Source organism: Hypanus sabinus, chromosome 7, assembly GCF_030144855.1.
Source record: "Hypanus sabinus isolate sHypSab1 chromosome 7, sHypSab1.hap1, whole genome shotgun sequence".
Lineage (NCBI taxonomy): Eukaryota > Metazoa > Chordata > Chondrichthyes > Myliobatiformes > Dasyatidae > Hypanus > Hypanus sabinus.
This window is the reverse complement of record NC_082712.1, coordinates 49,014,333-49,037,021: the sequence shown is the minus strand read 5'-3', so window position 1 is coordinate 49,037,021 and position 22,689 is coordinate 49,014,333. Positions and strand designations below refer to the sequence as shown.

Genomic DNA, 22,689 nt, shown 5'->3' with positions numbered 1-22,689 from the left:
TGCATTGAGATAGTACAAGGGAAAATAACAACAGAATGCAGAATGGATACACGATTTCTCTCCACTGACATTGCATGACCTGTTGAGTTCTTCCAGCATTTTTGTATTACAACAGAATGCAGAATAAAGTGTTACAGTACAGCGCCACAGTAACATCGCAGTTAGTGCAATGCTATTACAGCTCAGGGTGTCGAAGTTTGAAATTCAATTCTGGCATCCTCTGGAAGAAAGCTTCTGTGTTCTTCCTGCACGCATGGGTGCTCCAGTTTCCTCCCATAGTCCAAAGAGATCCCCACCATTGAGCACATGTACATGAAGTACTGCCACAGGAAATCAGCATTCTCCACCCACCACCCAGGTCATGCTCTCTTCCCGCTGCTGCCATCAGGAAGTTGGTACAGAAGCCTCAGGTCCCACACCACCAAGTTCAGGAACAGTTATTACCCCTCAACCATCAGGCTTTTGAGCCAGTGGGGATAACTTCACTCAATTGCACTTGACACATCACTGAACTGTTCCACAACCTATGGACTCAATTTCAAACATCGCTTCTCCCTATAGATGCTGCCTAGCCTGCTGTGTTCTACCAGCATTTTGTGTGTGTTGTTGTTTGAATTTCCAGCACCTGCAGATTTCCTCGTGTTGACTCAATTTCAAACCTATGGACCCTTCATCTCAGGTTCTTGACATTTATTGCTTGTTTTTTGTCTATTTATTTATTGGGTTTTTTTCTTGTTCATTCATATTTTCAAAGTTTGTTGTCTTTTGCACATAGGTTGTTTGCCTGTCCTGTTGGGTGCGATGGTTCATTGATTCTACGTTCCGTGGATTTACTGTGAAAATTAATCTCAGGGTTGCATATGGCATAGGTGTACTTTTATAATAAATTTACTTTGACCTTTGAAGACATACTGGTTAGTTGATTAATTGGCCATTGTAATTTGTCTTGTGATAAAGCTAGGGTTAATTCGATGGGTTCCTGGGTGGCACTGCTTGGTGGCAGGAAGGACCTGTTCCACACTGTATTTCTGAATAAAATTAAAAATATAATAAAGTTACAGAGAAAGTACAGGCAGACAATAAGGTGCAAGGCCATACTGAGATAGATAGTGAGATCAAGAGTTTATCTTTTCATACTAGGGACCATTCAATGGTCTTATAACAATGGGACAGAACCTGTCCCTGAATTTGGTGGTTAGTGCTTTATGGATTTTATACTTTCAGTCTGATGGGGGGGGGGGGGGGGGAGAAGAAAGAATGTCTTAAGGTGGTTTGGCTCTTTGATTACATTGGCTGCTTTACCAAGGCAGCAACAAGTATAGACAGAGTATATGGATGTGAAGCTGGTTTCCATGAACAGTGTCCACATTTCTGTGCAGTTTCTTGCAGTTATGGGTAGAGCAACTGCCATAACCAGCAGTGATGCATCTGGATAGGGTGCTCTCTAGGATGCATTGATAAAAACTGGTAGGGGCCAAATGTTGTTGCTAAGGAAGCAAAGGTGCTGGTGAGCTTTCTTGGTTACGATGTCTGCATGAATGGAGCGGTCCACCTATTGATGACTTTCATTCCGAGGAACTTGAAGGAAAGCTGGGAATTGGAATGAAAGTGCTCATCAACTGCGATTACTGAACTTAATGTTGATTTCACCAAATAGTAAAATGCAAAATTAGATCAGAAGAGAAAGTGAAAATTTGGAAACATTAACTGTCCAAAAAGACAGGACACATTTTCTGCTTGGCAGACTACTACATTGGAGTATGCCTGTATCAGAACTAAGAATTCAGCTTCTCGCCACCCACAATAAATGGATAAAAGAAAGGAATGTAATGTATCCATGCTTTGAAGCTGAGATAACAGGCTCAAGAAACAACACAGTTTCTGGAACCAATTTGTCGAGCACCTTCAATCTGTCTTCCACAAAAGGCAAGATCTCCCAGTGGCTACACATTTCAATTCAACCTCCCATTCAGACATGTTGGTCTATGGCCTCTTCCACTGCCATAAGACCAAATTCAGATTAGAGGAACAACATCTCATATTCCATATGGGTAGCCTCCAAATGGATTGCCAACTAAACATTGATTTCCCTGTTCTTCCAGTAATTTATTCCCATCTCCCTCCTTCTCTCTTTATCCCCATTCCAGTTACCCTCTCACCCCTTCTCCTCAACTGCCATCATCTCTCTCTGGTTCCCATTCTCCTTCCCTTCCTTCCATGGTCCACAGTCCTCTCTTATTAGATTCCTTCACCTTCAGCCCTTTATCTCTTCCACCTATCATCTTCCAGCTTCTTACTTCATCCCCCCTTCCCCCATCCATCTCCCCCTTCAGCTGGTCACACATCACTTGTTAAGCTTGTATTCCTTCCCCTCCCCTCCCTTTTTATTCTGGATTCTGCCCCCTTCCTTTATGGCCTGAAACATCTACTCTTTATTCCCTTCCATAGATGCTGCCTGACTTGGTCAGTTCCTCCAGCATCTTAGGTACATTGTCTAGGAGTAAGCATTTTCCTGAAGATTGAGCAACTGGACAAGAAAGTTGCAGATACACTATATAATAGGAAATATAGTTCTAATTTTGAGTTGAAAATTGAAAAACAGGGTAATTTCTGAATAGGGTCAAACAAATTTCTGATGTACAATTGGATCTAGTTGCACTTTCATTTGAAATCTATAAAATATAATGCTGTCCTCAATATCCTTCCCAATCTTTACATACAACATAACTTCCTCATCGTTATAAATCAATATAATGAATTTATGTTGTAGAGTCTCTAACATAAGCGTTCTTGGTGTATGGAAGACTTACAAAACATGCTACTATGGCTTCACAAACACATGTACAAATGAATCCTTCACTTTTACTCTGCCCACAACAATAAGGATCAAAATACTAGGTCAAGTTATAAGGGCAAACAGTATGCTGCCCCTACAAAAGGGGTGGAGTAATTTTTTTCCTGTAATTGTACACAGACTATACCTAGAGTTGAAAGCCAAAGCCACTGTAAGCTAATGCAGTGTAAGTTCAATAGACTGGATTTCCAGAGAGAATGAGAGAGTCTTTTGAGAGAGCAATTGCATTAAAATATATGAAATCCTCAGAGGAACAAATAAGATGGAAGTTGAAAGGTTGGGTCTTCTGGCCAGCAGATTAGAACTAGGGAGAGAGAACTGTCTCAGCTTTAAGAGATCAGCCATTGGTAACTTAAGAGGAGGAGATTTTTTTTCCACAGAGAAATGTGAATTGTCTAACATAGATAACATCACCATATGGGTGTGGATGATTAGTTACTGTGGATTATTAACTAACTTTTGGGCATGAAGAGACATGGGAAATAGGAAGAAAAGTGCATCTTACTAAATAGAAAATGGACTCAACAGATTATAGGGCAACAGATATTTCACTGACAATTTTATAAGAACACCATTAGCAGATTATTCTCCATCACACCTGCACAGCCAAAACCAATCCTGCACTCCATAGCTGAGAGATGGTTTATGTATAGATAAGATGCTAGAACCTTGAACAACATAAACTTTCGCTAAACCAGGAGTACAGAGATCAAGCAGAGAACCATAACTACAGCCTCGGCAGACACCTTGTCCAATGAAAACAATGTAGATTAACAACCACAGACTTCACAAAATGCATAATCTCACTAACCTTTAAATAAACTCTGAAAGCAACAGGGGTAGAGACTTCTATTCATGCACTTAAGAAAATAAGTAGATTACTTTTTGGAACTGTAGGCAGATTCAGCAAGGATTAATAAAATAATTTCAACAACTCTAGAATAAAATGCAAATGTCACTGAAATCCTCCATATACTTTGGTTGCCATTCAACTGATTGTCATCCTTCTGCACAACTGTTGCTTGGTATAGTCTTATTAGTATACCACATGGCCTATTTTGGCATCATTACTGGGGGGAAAGGGAGTCAGATTGATGTAATGAGGCAAAAATGTCTTTAAAATTAAACAATCTCTAAGAATCACACAATTAACTTTATTTCAGTTGACGAAAAGAAGTGTTGATATATGGTCTATTCAAGTTAATGTTACCTGATCCAATTGAGTGCAATTACTATGAATACACTCAGGGCACTAAAGCATGAAAATCATACAACAATGGGTACTTACAACATACCAATGAATTACATACCTCATTATACAACTGAATAATTGGTCTGCAATTTTTATAATTTTACTAAAGGACAACTGTGATGGGAAAGTTCATGATCTGTGTATAACTTTTGCAAAATAAATGTACCAATACAAACAAATGTAAAAAATTATCATTGCTCCAATGACCAGACAAGCATCAAATGGCTTTACCAAATCAGATCATTACTTTAGGCATTTATTTAACAAGACTATAAGATGCTACATTGTAAAGCACTTGAATTCTTACCTAGGTGCATTCAGGTGTTCATGCTGATTTTTTTTAAATCATCCTTAAGCTCTGCTTTGAGTATATTTTTTTTTCATCAGTCTTTTACACGGTATGCCCATAATCAAGGAAAATAACTCAGATTTTTTTCCTTGGCACCGTTTCAAAGTACTTCGTTCCAGTACACATATTATTTTCCCTCAACAATGCTTGCTTCCAGTTCTATCATCCCAATACAGCTCTCCCAGCAGATCACCATTTTTTTCCTCATACAAAGTCCATAAAGCAAATTGCTTTTCACCCTTTATAAGCAACAGTGGGATCAGAAGCTGCTGCTACATAAAAACAACAATTCTTTGGAAACGTCTCCAAACAGTCAAGCTGAAAATCTAACTCTAAGTTTCATTTTACAGCCTGTCAGTTTTCTGATGAGAAACTAATGAATGTGGCACCAAACAAATCCATCACATCCAACATCACAACAGCTATGCTTTACACTAGTGAGGGGCAGAGGGGGATGGGGGAGATCAAAAGTACAACCTGAAGGTTAAGATTGTGATCTAACAAATACACAATAAGTATTTTGCAAGGTAACAAAGTTTTGATTAATTCTGCACATAATTCAGAATAAATTAGATTTAGGACAACCTTAAACTACAACCAAATACTCAGCAAACAAAAATAAATCATACAGAAACATCTACTATTAGACAAAGATTGACCATAAAGTATTTGAAAGAAGTAATTCTAGGAATAGTATTAATGGCTCACAGTTTGCTGGGAATTTCAAGTAGTTCCATGGTTCTCAGTATAAGTACTGGTATATTCTGAGTCTCTTGCACAATTACTTAAGTTTCATAGTTCCATACTTAATGGTCTTTACACTTTACACTTTACACTTAACAGCTGTGCTCCGCAATATTTGGAATCACAAGCAATAAAAATTTTCTGAGTTTATTCCTGTGGTGGGAAAGTTGCACTGCAGGATGACTGTATACTTTTAGGAGAAATAATGGGATCAGGATTTTGCTGAGATTTCCCAGTATTAACAAAAATGAATCAGCTTTCAGATACACAAGCTCACTCATTTGATTGGTTGGGGTTCATGGCCGTGGGGAAGAAAGGAATAAACAAAACATGTTGTTTTCCAAAATTATTTCTAATTTGCTTAATAATTGTAACTGTCTCTGGAATGTTTAGTAACCTTTTATAAATACTACATTTTTAATATTTTAAGTGTTTCTGAATGTCAGGGGCATGATATAATTTAGAAAGAAAAGCTGACAGCAAGCAAAACTAAGGATGGAGCTCAGTCAGCTATGTTTTCTGGCAAGGTTTATTCTGGTCCATGTATGTCAAACCAATCTACTTCATTCAAGATTTCAGTGCTCTGGGGACTGACTGGGTGAGCAACATTTGGCTAACTGTGTTAGGAAATATGGGACACAAGTCATGGGCAAGTGTCAGTAAGATCTGGGCCAATATGCAGTCATACATACAATGGTGAATAAAGGTTAAAGAGCTACAAAACTTAGCAGTATTCTTTTTACAAAAATATGCCTGACATTCAATAATTATCAGAAGATCAATGCAAATATTATGTTGTTTTATGAGCCTAACAGTCCAGACATTACAATTAAAATAATGGTAAAGCTGCCCTTGAGCTTACATCAGATAGCAATTTCTGGCATGTGCACATGCGAACACTATAGGAGTTTCCCTCCAAGTTTACCTTACTAACAGAGTCAGCATTCAAATAAATGCAATGGCATAAATTTACAAAGCCTGCACTGATACCCACTAAATTCTGAAAAAAGCTTATTAGTTCTAATCTCTCTTTTTCCTTCTTTCCCTCAATTATTTTGTTTATTATCAAGGATTCAGTTAATGAAATACCTGCTTTAATTTACATTGTTGTATGATTTGAATAATGATAGATGACATAATTAAAAATGAAATAAAGCAGTATCATATGATTCTTCCATGCACATAGAAGTTCCAACTCCAATATTCAAATAAAATTGATTTTCCCATTATGCTCTCCCATTTAGTAACACAAGGTAAAATGCAGACAGTTCTGGCAAACTTGTTTGTCTGTTACTTATAATTATCTTCTTCTAATTTCTAACGCCCATTAATCCAATGGAATTCATATGAAACAACCTTCCTTACCTGCAGTATTTTTTAATTAGATTGTTATGGAAATAATTAACAATATCAAGAATTTTGGAAATTAAGCATTACCATGCTCAATAAGGGCAAGGAAATACACATGAAATACTGCTGCATCCACCTCAACATGAAATACTGCTGCATCCACCTCAAGATGACTCTTGTGATAAAAAAAATCTAGCCCTAAAGTAAAAAGAATCATTTAACATAATAAAAGGCATTTTACTATTACTCTCAAGGCAACTACTTTTAAAAATGGCAAATTATTTTTCAGCTGATATTCAATATTCTCTAAAGAGGCTGTCCAGAGAAACTCTAGTACACAAGAATAACATTTATATTATTTTCAGGGAATGAAATTGCCCAGTGATTCTCTTAAATCTTAAATTACATAATAATACTTGAGAACACCGAAGGATGTCCCTAAACATCACAAAGCAAAACTTGCAAGATGCTTGTTTGCCACTTTCAAACAATCTAATCATATTTCACTACACTGAAATAGCACATATAAAACCTCAAATCAACCGTAAAAAAAGGTAAATAATCGTTCCTCAGCTTTCTCAACAGATTTGCAGCTTTGCAGATGGTTGAACAATCTTCCAATTTGCCTTTCACCACCAGTGTCCATTTGGTTGAACTCTAAATGGTTAATTCCATTCTTATTTAGCCATCGTCACCAGTAGATACCGAGGATCTATCTAAACCTTTCCACCTGCATCCTGTCAAGATTCAATTTTTCAGCTTAATTGTCTGAAAATACAGCACCAGCTTCCAGGTATGGTTATGACAAGCAGATTTACCTCACCAACGTGGCTTGTCATCTTTGGACTATTAAAATCCTATCAAATTGCTTATTCAAAATCCACCCTAGATTCCTATCCAACCAAACTTTGGGAAGATCAATGGCACTGGCTGCAACAACTACAAACTACAAACTCAGCTCCAGCTTGAAAATTGTCTCATGTATAACAAAACCATTCACAACTCTGATTTTATCGTAAGTGTCGAAATAATAAATTTCAATCAATTTAAGCATTATCACTATAAATATTTTTCCTAATTTATTTATAACTTCAACTCTGTCTGTCTAATCTGTTCTGCTACTGCAATCCTCGAACAAGCTTTGTTACTTCTAGATTTATTTGTCCCAATTCTAATTGGCTTCTATTGCTTTATCCTGCATAAAACTGAGGCCATGCAAAACTCTGCTGCTCGTGTTTTAATTTACATAATATTGTATTATCAATGATCTGTGAAATGCCACAAGGTGTTTTACTGTGCAAAAGCCTCCAAATAAACAAACCAATTGTTGCCGAAACTAAACTGCCATAATAGATCTATTGATCAAGTCAGAAGCATTTTGTACTGGTAAAGAATACAATTAACTTAATTAGTGAGCTGTGTTTTTCTTAAGGCAATTCTGTGTACAGAACTTTAAAGGGATGACAGATTTATTGCGTCAAACTGCAATATACAATTGGACGTAAAACTAGAGAGCTGGTTATTGAGGTGATCATATCATTTATGGCTAAAACACAATTTCAAAACAAAAGGACAGATTCAACTATTTTGAAAAAGAATAGTTTCTTTTCTGTCTTACATTACCCACAATATGAAAGCCTCTTGTATAAAACCACTGAAGGAAACAGACATTTGCTTTCAGGAATACATAATCTTCTTTCAGGTATAAAATCTGCCACCTACTCTCTTAAAAGTTCAATATCAGTTCTTTTGAACTGTAAGAAGCAGTCTCCAGAAAATTCACTGACACATGACAACAACAAGTATGGAATACAGAACAACAGTTTAAGCCACATTAGAGAAAAGTATAACAGCAATCAACTAATGATAATACATATTTTCAAAAAAAAAAAGATGGAACTACAGGTATACTCAAAACCCATCAAGTTTGATAGCAGGAAATACCGGTTGGCCCACCTTATCAGACAATGTCATAAAAGGTCCATGCACTAATTCATCTAGCATTCAATAAGGGGATTAAAAACACCTAAGTAATAGTCAAGTTTGGAGAAAAATAAGTTAGATGAACAGCACATTTTATTTTCTAAGTAGAAATCTTACAACATTGTCTATTTTTTTATTTTAAACATTGCATTGTTTAGTTTTAAACTCCAGAAGTAGTTCACTAGATGCTCTGCCCACCAAAATGTGTACCAAGTAGATTGCAATTAATAATATATGGAAGGTGAGAAATGTTTACGCTTATCTGATAAAAGGACGGAATTTATAGAATCACTATGAACAGACAAGACAGAAAAGGTTTGAACTAGTGTCCTCCCATCCTTTCACATCCACTGGGGGGGGGGGGGGGGAGAGGTACAGGAGCTTGAAGACCCACACTCAACAATTCCTCTCCATCATCAGATATCTGAATGGTCTATGAACACTAGCTCATTACCCTTTCTTTGCACCATTTATTTATCAGCAATTTTGTGTCTTTGCACTGTAATACTGATACAAAACAACAACCTTAACCATCATACATCAGAGGTAACAAATCTGATTCTGATCATTAGAATATTCTTTATTCCTGGCACCTACTTACATTTACCTAGTCTCACTGTTAAAAGATTTGTGAAATTCAGGCTAACCACATCCTTCGGGATAAGAGTTCTAATTCCTCGCTCTCTAGAAATATGTGTTCTCTGATTACTAATCTAATCACTTGATGGCTTGATATCAACACAGTTTAATGTTTCTCACACCAGATGGAAGCTATCCTTCTGTTGCAAATCAAAATCTTTATAAAATTAACTGTATCAGGTCACCCTATCAGCCTTCTCTTTTCAAGGTCCAGCAGTGGATGTTGTGTATATGGATTTTAGCAAGGCATTCAACAAAGGTCCCCATGGTAGGCTCATTTAGAAAATCAGGAGACATGGGATCCGGGGAACATGGTTGTGTGGATTTGGAGTTGGCTTGACAAAAAAGGCAGTAGGTGGTTGTAGATGGACAGCATTCTTCCTGGGGGTCCATGATTACTGCTGTTCCACAGGGATCCGTTGTAGGCCCCTACTATTTGTGATTTTTATAAATGACTTAGATAAGGAAGTGGAAGAGTAGGTTAGTAAGTTTGCAGAATCCATGAATGTTGATGGCGTTTTGAATAGCACAGAAGGTTGTTGTAAGCTAAAGTGGACATTGACAGGATATGGGCTGAGAAATGAATTTTAATCCAGAAAAGTTGTGAAGAGATATACTGAGGACAGCAGTGTATGAGTTCATAGCAGGATTCTTAGCACTGAGAACGAATAGAGGGATCTTGGGGTCCAAGTTAATAAATCAATCAAAACTATCATGCAAATTGACAGGGTGCATGATGATTAAAAAGGTGTATGATGTGTAGGTCATCACCAGTTGGGGATTGAGCTGAAGAGTCTTGGGGTAATGTTGCAGCTCCATAAAACTCCGGTTGGACCTGGAGTATTGTATTTGGTACTAGTCACCTCCCTAAAAGGATGTAGAGGTTTCAGAGAGGGTGCAGAGATGATTTAGCAGAATGCTTAAATAGGCACATGAATGAAAGAAAAATTGTGGTAAGGAAGGGTTAGATTGATCTTGGCTCAGCAGAACATGGTGGGCTGAAGAGCCAGTATTATGCTGTAATGCTCCATGTTAAGGAGAAAAGAAACCCAGCCTGTTTACCAATGTTTTATCTTGTATAGTATTCTTTTGTGGCCTCCACTACCTCCATATTCTTTTAGTAAAATAGTGATTAAGACAAGAACATAATGTTTTAAGAGAGTTTGATACGAGCTTGATAAGTTTTGCACAATGTCTTTGTTTTCCAATTCTGTAAACAGAAATAAGTTTCTGTACTTGTTTTTAAAATGAATATAACTTACACTGCTATTTTCAGTGATTTGCCTATTTGTTTACAATTTATTTTGCTTTTTTATCCTCCTCAGAATATAATTTCTTCAAGAAAGATGGGACCATATTTAATTATGACATTTTATTGTCAAAATGTAAAATTTACCTATGTTGAGAAAATTTGACAAATGTATTATATTCCCCATCTCTAACCTGCCCTTTGTCTCCTTGCATCTACAGGATATCACACCATTTTGTCTTTTGTTTCTTGGTAATTTAATTTCATGGTTCCTCTGCATTCATAATATATTTTTTTTAATTTTCTCCTAATATTATTGTATTCTCCCTGGTTAGGAATTGCTCTGTTGTCATGTAATCAGAGCAGGCATCTTTTCTTGCCTTCACATTTTTTTAACGCTCTTATTCATTCAAGGCACCTCATTTGTATTTTAAACAGAATAGTTTTCCTTAAGTGTTTGAAAATGCTTATCTACAATATTAAAGTTGTATATTAATTTTGCTAAATTCTCTTCCTACCTATTAAAAACATGTTTAACAGTTGCTGAGGTCTAAAGGAGAATCTGGCTCTAAGCCCATATATTTATATGGTACTACATTCTGAACTCCAAAGATGATTATTAATCTCTCAACAAGTGAATGCTATACAATCATCATTCTCTGCATGGGGGTGGGAGGTGGAAATCACAGTTCCACTCCAATCCTATCAATTAATTTAAATCATCTGCTTATTGCTGTCTGTAATGACAAGAACCAAGTTCTTTTGTGTAATTCTGTCCAGGGATCTGACAAGTTTATATACTTCAATTAGTCTACTCATCAGCCTACTCTACTTTAACAACTTCAAGATCTGAGCACCCAAAATGTCTTTGTGTCAATAAAAAGTGTTCATCCATTTTTTTTTCTTCCACCAAGACTGCTCTAGTCTTAACTTGATACTGTGCCTCTAGATTCTCCCACTTCACACCATCTACCCTGTAGAGCCCCTCAGATTCTTGTGTTCCAAAGAGATGAGCTTTCATTTTTCTAAACTCCAAATAAATCTTCTTCTGCAGACCTTCAGGATTATGGATGACTTCCTTCTACTCTCTCTAACACTTCATCCAAAAAGACATCTAACTATATCTTCTCTGTGGAAACATACTTGTAGTAACAAAATGGTATTTTTTAATCTGTAACAAAATGCAACCTGCATTATGCCAGAGTACTTTGCTACTAGCATTCATGCAACATTATGCCATTGGAGCCTGAATGTATAATAAACTGCAGAAAGACAAGCAGATGGGTTATTGGAAGAATGGCAAGTGCACTGATTACGCAGACGAACAGAATGCACCCTGCCCTTGAACAGAGCTGTAGGTAGCTACACTGCTATGTAAAAGAGTGACTATTTTGGAGGCTATCACAAACACTTGTGTGGTGATTGTCTCCCCTTGCTGCAAGTTAAAATAAAAATACTTTTGATTGATCCACTCAAGTTATTTATTGTTTGTTAAAGGATGTAGTGAAAAGCGCTCAACAAAACTTGGACATTCCATGGAGATGGCATGTTTGGGTGCAGGAGCCAACCAAAACAGATTGTTGTAAACACCTACTTCCAGGGAAACTCAGGCAGAGGAGTGTTCACCAAAAAGTAAGTCTGCTTTTTGCTCTGTGTTGCCTTTCCAGGCATGTACCAAATATCGGGTTCTGCCTTGCTCCCATTCTATACACAGCGATCTGTGCTACTATTGAGTGGGTCAATTTCTCTCGCTGCGATCCAACTCTTTAGGCACTGTGACCAGAAACATATGGGTATAAGCAATTAGATTTGAATAATAAGAATGTCAGGAACAGCTAAATTCTGGCATCAGGGATGCACCAAATAAAATATGGCATCAGGGGCTCACCATTAAAAAGAGTAAGAAAGAACGGGATTTGTGGAAACTGAGCTTGTAAGTTTAATCTCTTCTACACATTGATCAACAAGCAATTGTAGATGCGGAATAATGGAAAGCAACATAGATGTCTGGGTCACAAATGTGAGAACATGCAATTTCACTGTTTGGTGTCTGAACAACTATCAGGCAGGCACAGGGCTACCCGATAGTTGGCTAGTTACATCGCATGAGCTTCTGCTAAAAGGAAGACCGCGATTACATTTGACATTGCAGTGGGTCTAATAACTACCATCATTTTGAAGTAGTGATGAGCGGGCCATAAACAATATTTTGAGATATTTGTAACAACTGATATGTGACATGAAAATATCTGTGATTTCTATTGGTGACAGTCACAATTACTGCTAATAGTACTGTTATCTATACATCCATTCATTATTTAAGGAAATGCAAATTTTCAGTTAAGATTAGTGAAAATAGATGTAAATTTTTGCTAATCTTAGTTTGTGGATGCCACGTTAAGAACACCTGTCTTATGATATTTTGACGGCATGATATATGCAATCGTGTATTTCTACATATAACGTGTAATCAATTATTTAAACAAATAATATACTTAAAATTATAATTTCATTTTTACGCCATTAAATGAAATTAAGACATATATCTCCTGACTCCATGATTTCTTTCAATTGGTTTTATGTTTTGGAGTTATACAAAACATAATGGTTACAAATACTACTGCTTCAACATTGATACTAAGTAATCTATAAATGATGTTCTTTAAAGGTAATTGACCATTGGGAACTTTCAGTGCAAAGACACTAGAGAAATTCAACAGACATTCAGGAGACAACAAAATTCACCTTATGCAATATTATTTTTCAAAGTAAATTAAGTGAAATCTGAAACAAACTTTTAGGTTAACATCATCACCAATTGGCACTTCTTCCAAAACCCCCTTCACTGAGGGACGCTCAAAATCCACATGGTATTAACGACTGTTACCCATTCAACTGAAAAGAAATCAAACAAAGATGCAAGGACACAATTTCAAATTTCCGAAGTATTATTACCACGAACTTTCTTTCACAATAAAGAATAAGAACACATATTTCAAATTATTCATTGTCAGATTTTCCCTTCGCACTTCTAATTTTTTGCTTAACATCATTTAAGCGGCTACTGGAAAATTTCATAGTATTATTACTCTGAGTATTTGGTCGCCAAGTAAACTAGAGTATCAGCAAGAGGCTATTGGAAAGTTAAATTTTTCAAGTATGTTAAGAGGGAATGGAATAAGCTAAAGATCATCATGCTTGTGATCATCATCATGATCATCATCACTTGTGCTTTATATTCTATTTAGCACATAGATCCAAATTTCAATAAATGATAAAGTTTGAAGATTGTCAGTGAGTCATCAACTTACCTCTTCCTACAATTCTTTCTTCAGTTTTACTGTAAATTTGTCACTTTTTTCACCCTTCCCAAACCTCTCCAGACAATGAAGTGATATTTGGTCTGAACCTAAAAGTGCAACTTAGTCCAAGCCTTAAATTTGTTAGCTCCATCTAATAAAACAAATAGTCACCAAATAGTATCAATTAATCTATGGATGTAGGCTGCACATATGTAACACACAATATCCTATCTGAATGTATGACACTGTTTTCTTATCCAACGCCCTTCCTTCTCCTATGCAACAACCACATATACATATTCGTTTTACTAGCATGGAAATTAGTCACATTCAAAATTCAACATAAATAACTTTATATATTCTTATGTTTTTTTCCATTTACTGAAATGTTTCACTATGAGTAGTAGTTGGCTGATTAGAGCAGTTCCATTTCCTGAACTAGGCTTCCCAACACTTCAGGAAAAGCAAGTATAATCAAATGTTAACAGAAAGCAACTCCATCTTCAGGCACTATGTGGAAACATTACATGTACCCTTTTGTTCTACTATCTCTCCACCACTATCAGTAAGTAATATCCCAATCCAAAAAATAGGTAATGGTTAAGCCATCCAAGAGGCCTAGGCTGTTGACCCAATTACTAGCATGGTAATTAGTCACATTCAAAATTCAACATAAATAACTTTATATATTCTTATGTTTTTTTCCATTTACTGAAATGTTTCACTATGAGTAGTAGTTGGTTGATTAGAGCAGTTCCACCTCCTGAACTAGGCTTCCCAACACTTCAGGAAAAGAAAGTATAATCAAATGGTAACAGAAAGCAACCCCATCTTCAGGCACTATGTGGAAACATTACATGTACCCTTTTGTTCTACTATCTCTCCACCACTATCAGTAAGTAATATCCCATCCAAAAATAAGGTAATGGTTAAGCCATCCAAGAGGCCTAGGCTGTTGACCCAATTTTTAAATTCTGCCACAGCAGCTGGGGTTTTTAAATCCCAATTATAAAACAGCCAATTCTGAATGTAAAAAGTGGTCATAAAAATCATCCAATTCACTTAAATCTTTTCAGAGATGGAGAACTACTGTTCACCTCGGTTCTGCTCTGTATACAGCTACCAACATAATGAAATGCAATAAAAGTCCAATAATGAACTGAAAAATTCATAAATCCCAAAGGTTCAACATCTGGCAGACCAGGTAGTATTTACTGCTCTCCTTTCCCACTCATTCCCAGTTCCTTTACATACTTCCTATTCACTGGGGCTCTGACTTCAACACTCCCAATAGTCCAGAAAATCTGCAAGTCCCGCTCCAAAGCCCTGAGCATGTGAGACTATCAGAATTTTAACTGCTCCTTGAGATGGCCCAGCAAACCACTCAATTCAATGAATAGACAGTAGCCCAACTACATTCTGTGAACAGAGAATCAAAAACACATCTGAAGTGAATTCTAGGTTTTGGACATAGGAACTTAAAATTGCAGTGTGAACTAGAAAGCATGTGCCACATTAAATACTTCTGATGCAATACTTGCAAAATTAAACCCATGAATTAAAAATAGTTCAATGTCGCAAGTTTCCAAAGATCAATTAATAGAATCAAATACTGTATAATGGATCTACCTCAGTCTATCATCTATCCAAGAAGACTTCACAAAGCTCATTTGGTTTCAGCAACAGAAAGCAAGGAAGAACAAAATAAAGGTTAAAATTAGCATTTAGCACTCACTCTTCAGACAAATTTTCTTTTTCTTTTTTGTTCACAATGATTAAGCTACATTGGAAATGGTGAAGCTGGCTAATACGGAGACAGTGTTCCACCCCACTCTAGTTACATAGAAATATAAAAAATATAAATGATATATAGTCCACATTCACTCTTTGCTGTCACTTACTTGTTTAGCAATTTTTCCATAATCAAGCCATCGAATTGTGGCAAAGTTTGTTGACTCAGCACAGTTGAATCCGTGGTTGAAGCCAGCATGGTAGCCATATGGAAAAGTGATCATGAATTGTCCTGCTTCTTGTGTTACCTGCACAAAAAATATGCAGAAAGCAGCTTAAGAGTGGAGAACTGTTAATAACATGCTTCCAAATCTGATGATCCAATAAGTGGATATTTGAGGGAAAAAACATGATCTCAATTAATTTAAATTTTTTATAAAGTCGCAGAAATTTCTTTTTCACACTGATGATTTTTTTTGTTGTACATACAGTGTAGCACACCCAGAAACTGACATGTCAATTCCTCTGATTTTGAAATATTTCAACCACAACCTGGTATTACAAATGGTGTATTAATAGAAAATTATTAATTTTTATGCTCTTCAACTGCTTGTTTAATTATATCCTGAAAATAGGGAACGATTAATGGGTATGTAAAGAAGACAAAATTGTGAGTTAAGTGAACAATTTTAGCTGCTTTAAAACACTAAGAATATCAAGAATACATTGAACATTTGAATATTTTTATTACAATAAGAAGGCTGCTGATTTTAGCATTCAGGTGAGCATGAGAGAAATGAGCAAAACTTGGGAAAACTAAATGTTAGTAGTCAAAGACAATACGGATGGTCTATATTAAATAGGGATAACAATTCAAATGTTACAACACTAGCAGCAAAATCTATTTTGAAGAAATCATGAAATTGCTTGGGTATACAGCATAGAATCAGGTTTATTATCACCAGTATGTGTCATGAAATTTGCTAACTTAGCAGCAGCAGTTCAATGTGATACATAATATGGAACAAAAATAAGTACAGTATATGTATATTAAATAGATTTAAAAAATCATGCAAAAACAGAAATAAGACATAATTTAAAAAGTGAAGCAGTGCTCACAGGTTCAATGTCCATTTAGGAACTAGATGGCAGAGGAGAAGGAGCTGTCCACAGTACATCTATAGAAGTTTTTGAGTGTATTTGCAGACCATCATGCACAACTTAACAAGTAACTTAGCTCTATATAGCCCCTTTTACCTCTAAACACCCACAAAATTCTTTGAGAAAGACTTCCACCTATCACCACCTGTCTGTCTCCCAACTTCACTCCTCCCCTTCCCGCATCAGAGTCCATATTCCTCTCATCCTTTCCATCCCCTTGGTCCATTTATCAGTTACCAGCCCTTGTCCTACTTATCTCCCTCTCATCTTTGTACAGGCTATCTTTGTTTTCCAGTCTCAGCACTGGTGCTGGATCTTCACACAAAGCATGAACTATTCTTCTTTGCCCAGCCCACTCAGCTGCTGCTTCACCTGCTGAATTCCTCCAGCAGATTAATAATTGCTCTAGGAATCTTTAAGATACAAGATACAGTAATCTTCATCAGTGTGTAAAACAGGCTTTTGAAATTTTCAATAGTGTATCACATATTTTACAGAGGAGACACAAGTTGATAGTCAAAAAGACTTCCAAAGCCACATTTGTGAAATATACTTAATTTCAGGACTATTCCATTCCAAGCCACTTGGAATTGCCCATGCTTATTGTTGATTTTACACATTTATTCAACATAGCTTTTGCTTCCTATCTGATAAAAGGCCATTAACTTAAACATTTCCTTTGCCTAGATTCTGCTTAACCTGCACACTATTTCCATAGTATTCCTTCACCTTTGCCTCTATTGCTCCTTCCTGCTCCTGCACTCCTGCATTTCCGGTGCTGCCTTCCAATTTACCAACAAGTAGTCCCCTTCTTTTTAAAAAAGTGATCTCAGGCAAAAATGAATGCAGGAAAACACTCACAGTCATATGCAGGGCCACAGAGTTTCATAGCACCGATTTGACCATTCAACTAATACATGACCCTAACAATGAGTGCCTGGACCCCATGGAGCTATAAAATTAAAATACAGTGCTAGTTTGATATGCCCATTATTACAATGTTCCAGACAGCTGTCTGAAGCAGTATTACACAAAGATCATAGATCAACATCTATTAATAAGGACACAGCAGTTTTTAATGCAATTCTTTAAAATGAGTATATACGGAAAATTAGATGTACAAATTGAATGCTGTGTAAATGGTGTATTCAATAACTTGTGCTTAGTTAATAACATCATGTTATTATATTAAAAAAATCTACAATTCTTTGATGCAACTCTCACAACATCTCCACCTGTTGACTGACACGTTATAATTAGCATCAGCTTCGCTGTCACGTACTTGTTGCTGATTAATCTAATAGTTTTCAATGCATTTCTGTTTCAATGCAACAAGAACTTAGTTTGCTTGTTATTTTCAGCCTGGTTATCTTTATGATATTCAAAAATACAAAAAAAACTTCAATTCAATTCATGTTTAATTATCATTCAACCATACATGAATACCCATTAATACAGCCAAAGGAGACAATGTTACTCATTGGTGTAGAAAGTGAAAGAATTGTGCATCATGCTGCTGCCCAAGTCAAAAGAGGGGTACAGTCTAATAGTAAGTGACCATCTTGGTCACTTTTCTTATGGTCACAAGTCTATTTTGGACTTTGTTAATGTGGAATGTCTCGAGTTCAATTCACTGATTTATTAGTGGAAAGACAACAGGGGAGCTGCGTGGCCTTGGCCATAGAGAAGACTAAGCCTATACGCCATGGTGTTGCCTGATTACAGCCACCAGGAGAGAGGCATCAAAGCTGGTGCACTCCACCAGGGCCAATGAAGCATGGCATCCAGGTTGGAGTCAGTGCTGCCCCCCCACCCAGTGTTCATTTGGCAGAAGGCAAGCTATATTGTGTTCGTCTGCAGCACTGAATGGACCCAAGGCATCAAGTTATCACCTGCTTACAGCCACCAGGAAGAGGCACCTGAGCCCTTTGAGCAATTGCACTACTGACTTAATTTTCAAATACATTATCACCACCTGCCCTTTTCTTCTATTGCAAATGTTCAAAGGTTCATTTTATTGTCAAAATATGCATATACAATACAGCTCTGATAGCCATGAGATACAGAAAGACTACGGGAGCTGTTGAAAGAAAAGACACCAACTCTTCCTCCACCCACTGGCACAAAAAAGAAAACAAAACTCACAAACTCCAAACTCCCCAACAGAAAACAACAATGACAATAGCAACAAATTCCCCACCCCCGTGCAGAAAAAATAGCGATGATAGCATAAAATCCCCCCTTTCCATGAAGAAAAAAACAACAGCATCAAATCTCCCTTGCAGAACAGTGATAATTTTTAAATCCCCCACCCCTACAGAAAAGTGTAACAATTCCTGACCCCCTCACAAAAAACAGCGACAGTAGCATCAAAAGCCCCAACCCCTGCTGCGCACACAAGAAATTAACAGATCACCCACCCACAAGAACGAAAACACAGAAAAACTGAAGGAGACCAATATAATGTACAACCCGATAATCACCTAAATCTCAGAATAATGAAAACATTTTTTCATCAGCAAACAATGAGAGCTAACTCCATCCTTCCGTGAAGAGTGACGCCCCAGCCAGGTCCAAACACCACCATTTCAACTGCTGACCATCACTGTCCAACTGGCCTCCGTTGGAAGCGATTGCTTACCCACTCTTCATTCACCTCAGTGGCTTGCATAGTCCAGGTCTGAACACTACTGACCTCCTCCTCATTCACCTCAATGCTTCAATCTTCCTTGCCACTTCGAGATGGAGTCATTCATGATCCTGCACCCCATCTCTGGTCTTTTCCACGAGTTAACTTATGTTCTCGGTCCTTTTCAGGTCCCTGTCACTGCTCTCCGGACACAGCAGAGCACTAGATCATTCAATCAACTTACATACTGCACGTCACAAACAAGACAAAAAGAACATTGTTTTTTTGCACATTAGTTGTTCATCCATCCTGTTGGGTACCGTTTCTCATTGATTCTATTATGGCTCTTGGACTTACTGAGTCTGTCCACAAGAAAATGAATCTCAGGGTTGTATATGGTGACATTTATGTACTTTGATAGTAAATTTACTTTGAACTTTTGAATTCAGTGGGCTGAATGGGCAAAAGACAACAAACTGCAAATACAAAAAAAACTATAATAAATAAGCAATAAATACCGAGAACATGCGATGATGAGTCCTTGAAAGTGAGTCTACAGGTTGTAGGAACAGTTCAGTGATGGGGTGAGTAAAGTTAAGTGAACTTATCCCCACTGGTTCAAGAGCCTGATGGTTGGGGGTGTAATCACAACTGGAATATAGGACCTATATTATAAGTGATAAGTCAACTATAAGTCACTTATAAGTGGCTAATACACTCAATTTCGTTTCTAAAAGGGTTTATCTAATGAATTTAATATTAAACACACAGCGCATATTTTCCTCGCAAGAATATAGTGATAAGCCAATTATAACTCACTTACAAGTAAATGGCATAACATTTTAAGTAACATTTGAATCTTAAAACACACAGCACATATTTTCCTCATATGAACATATAAAATCATTGCAACACACCAGTGAGAGGATAAGGTAAGGGCTGGAGGTCCCCGTACCTTATTCATCCATCCTGTTGGGTACCGTTTCTCTGTCCTGCTCTTATCTGGCCGATAAGAGCAGATAATGGGGCCGCAATGGTCACAGAGCAACCCATAGAGCGAGGAGTGCGATGGGGCGCGTGCCCGCCCCCCCCCCCCCTTGTAGGTAGGTAGGATCTATCCGCTAACAAAAGTTTGGCTCAAGGGATGACTTTCAGTAGATTGCAGTGAGGTAGCTGCTCTGCTACTTATGAAACCCTGAGCCCAAATTAGGTCGTCTGCAAATATTTTAGCACCGGGTTCCCCACGAACATTCGGTGTGCTAAACAAGTTTAGAGGGGGCACCCATCTGTCCACTCTCCAGGCCAGTAGTAACGGCACTTCTCACCGGTCGCGCAAGGCGGCCGGTTACCCAAGGCCAACCAGTGATCCCTGGCGCTAGGGTATCACTCCGTTGAGGCGACTGATGACCTCGTGTGGGTAATGACTTCACGTGCGTAATGACCTCACGTGCGTAATGACCTCGTGTGTGTTCATGTTCAACAGTGGGCATGACAAGGAATGAGGAAAGGTGCAGCTGACTCATTTCGTTTCATATCGCCAAGTCATATCATTTCCTCGCGGCCCAGTAGCACATGCTTTGCTTGGTTGGGGACCACTGGTATGGATTCTTTGAATCTTCGGCCAGATAAGAGCAGGACAGAAGAGAGAACGACTGGGATGCGAGCAGCCCTCTATTAAGTTGGCTGTTTTACTGATACAGCGGGAAGTGCAGAAGCAGTGAATGAAGTGGAGGCTGGTTGGCATGATGGATGAGGCTGTGTTCACAACTCTGCAATTTCTTGCAGTATTGGGCAGTGAGAGCATCTGCAATACCAGAATTACAAATTTTGACCCTGGGAAAAGAAGGCACCACTCCTAATCTTATAAACTTCTATCAAGTTTCTGCTCAGCCTCTACTGATCCTGAGAAAATCAACCCTGGTTTATCCAACCTCCTTATAGCTCAAGCTCTTTAATCCTGACAGTTTTCTCAATTAGAGATCACTTATTCTGGGACACAATTGTGCACATGCTATGCTGGTGCATGTAGTGACACTTGCTGGCTGCCCACAGCACATCCTCACTGATTTGATTTGACGTAAACAATGCAGATCAATGTATGTTTTGGTGTTGCAATGTACAGGTGACAAATAAAGCCAATCCTTTTAATCTTTCAATTCCCCAATTTTGGGAATCTGCAGCCCAGAGAACCAGTCTCACTGCACCTATTTCCCCAATCTAAGAGTTGTCTGTTCCCTTCTCTACTTTCAAGCCTTCATTAACAAAAAGGCTCAGCAGAGGATATACTTATTATGGCAGTAGCTAAAATTCCATTTTCCCCAGAACATACTGTATAGGAGCAATTCTACTCGGCCATCAGAGAGAGTAACCTCACATCAGTCATCACTGTCCAATTTGGTCCAGTATCACAACATCCAAAAACTATGGTAAACTGCCAGATTATAAGAAAAGGATATTGACTGCAGTTTACCTATGTGTCCAGTACATAAAGTGGACAGGAAAAATCACTGCAGACACTACCCACCCTGTAAACCGCCTTTTCCAAAAGGTTCCTTCTGGAAACCACCATAGGGTTATTAAAACAAAACCATACCATCTTAAAAGTTTCTTCCCTCAGACAGTTATTCAGATCAACCATTCTAATTATTCCCTCTATCTATTAACTTGCTGTTTACATTCTAAATACATTCAGTGACCACTTTTTAGGGACAATTGCTCACTAATGGAGATATCTAATGAGCCAATCATGTGGTAGCAACTCAATGCATAAAAACATGCAGACATGGTCAGGAGGTTCAGTTGTTCAGAACAAACATCAGAATGGGAAGAAAATGGGATCTAAGTGATTTCGAGCATGGAATGATTGTTGGTGCCAGACAGGATGATTTGAGTATCTCAGAAATGTATGATCTCCAGGGATTTTCATACATAACAGACTGAAGCGTTTACAGCGAATGGTGTGAAAAACAAAAAAAAACATCTAGTGAGAGGCATATCTGTGGGTGAAAACACCTTTTTAATGAGAGGTCAGAGGAGAATGGCTAGACAGGTTCAGGCCAACAGAAAGGCCACAGTAGTTCAAATAACCACCCATTACCACAGTGGTGTGCAAAAGAACATCTCTGAAATCACAACACATCGAAGCTTGAAGTGGACGGGCTACAGCAGCAAAAGACCACACTGGATTTCAGTCCCATACCTAATAAAGTGGCCAGTGCATGCAAATACTGATATTTAAGTACTTATGAACATTTTATTCCATATCCATACTTAAGTCTCCAACTTTATCTCTTATATAGTCTCTTATAATTGTTGAATGTTTTTGTTGCACGTCATGACAACACACCATAGCAAATTTCTAATACAGGAAACTATATGGTGAATAAGGTTGATCCTTAATCCTTCATCCTTCTTTGAGATTAATTCTTACTCTTCTAGAATGATGA

General features: G+C 37.6%; 1 protein-coding gene across 8 annotated transcripts in view; it reads right to left on the bottom strand.

Annotated features, from left to right (window-relative positions):
• LOC132396772 (lysine-specific demethylase 4C-like) overlaps nt 1-22,689 on the bottom strand; it is a 379,800-nt gene that overhangs the window by 291,579 nt on the left and 65,532 nt on the right. For 6 of the 8 annotated variants that reach the window (XR_009513110.1, XM_059974646.1, XM_059974645.1 and 3 more), the window contains exon 8: nt 15,624-15,761. Coding sequence is in view for 7 of the 8 variants with exons in the window: in XM_059974646.1 (XP_059830629.1) it covers nt 15,624-15,761 (138 nt within the window). In the remaining variant the exon portion in view is untranslated. Of the gene's footprint in view, nt 1-13,039; nt 13,316-13,738; nt 13,874-15,623; nt 15,762-22,689 lie in introns of those variants that run through there. The other 2 variants (XM_059974650.1, XM_059974649.1) reach the window with 2 other exon arrangements.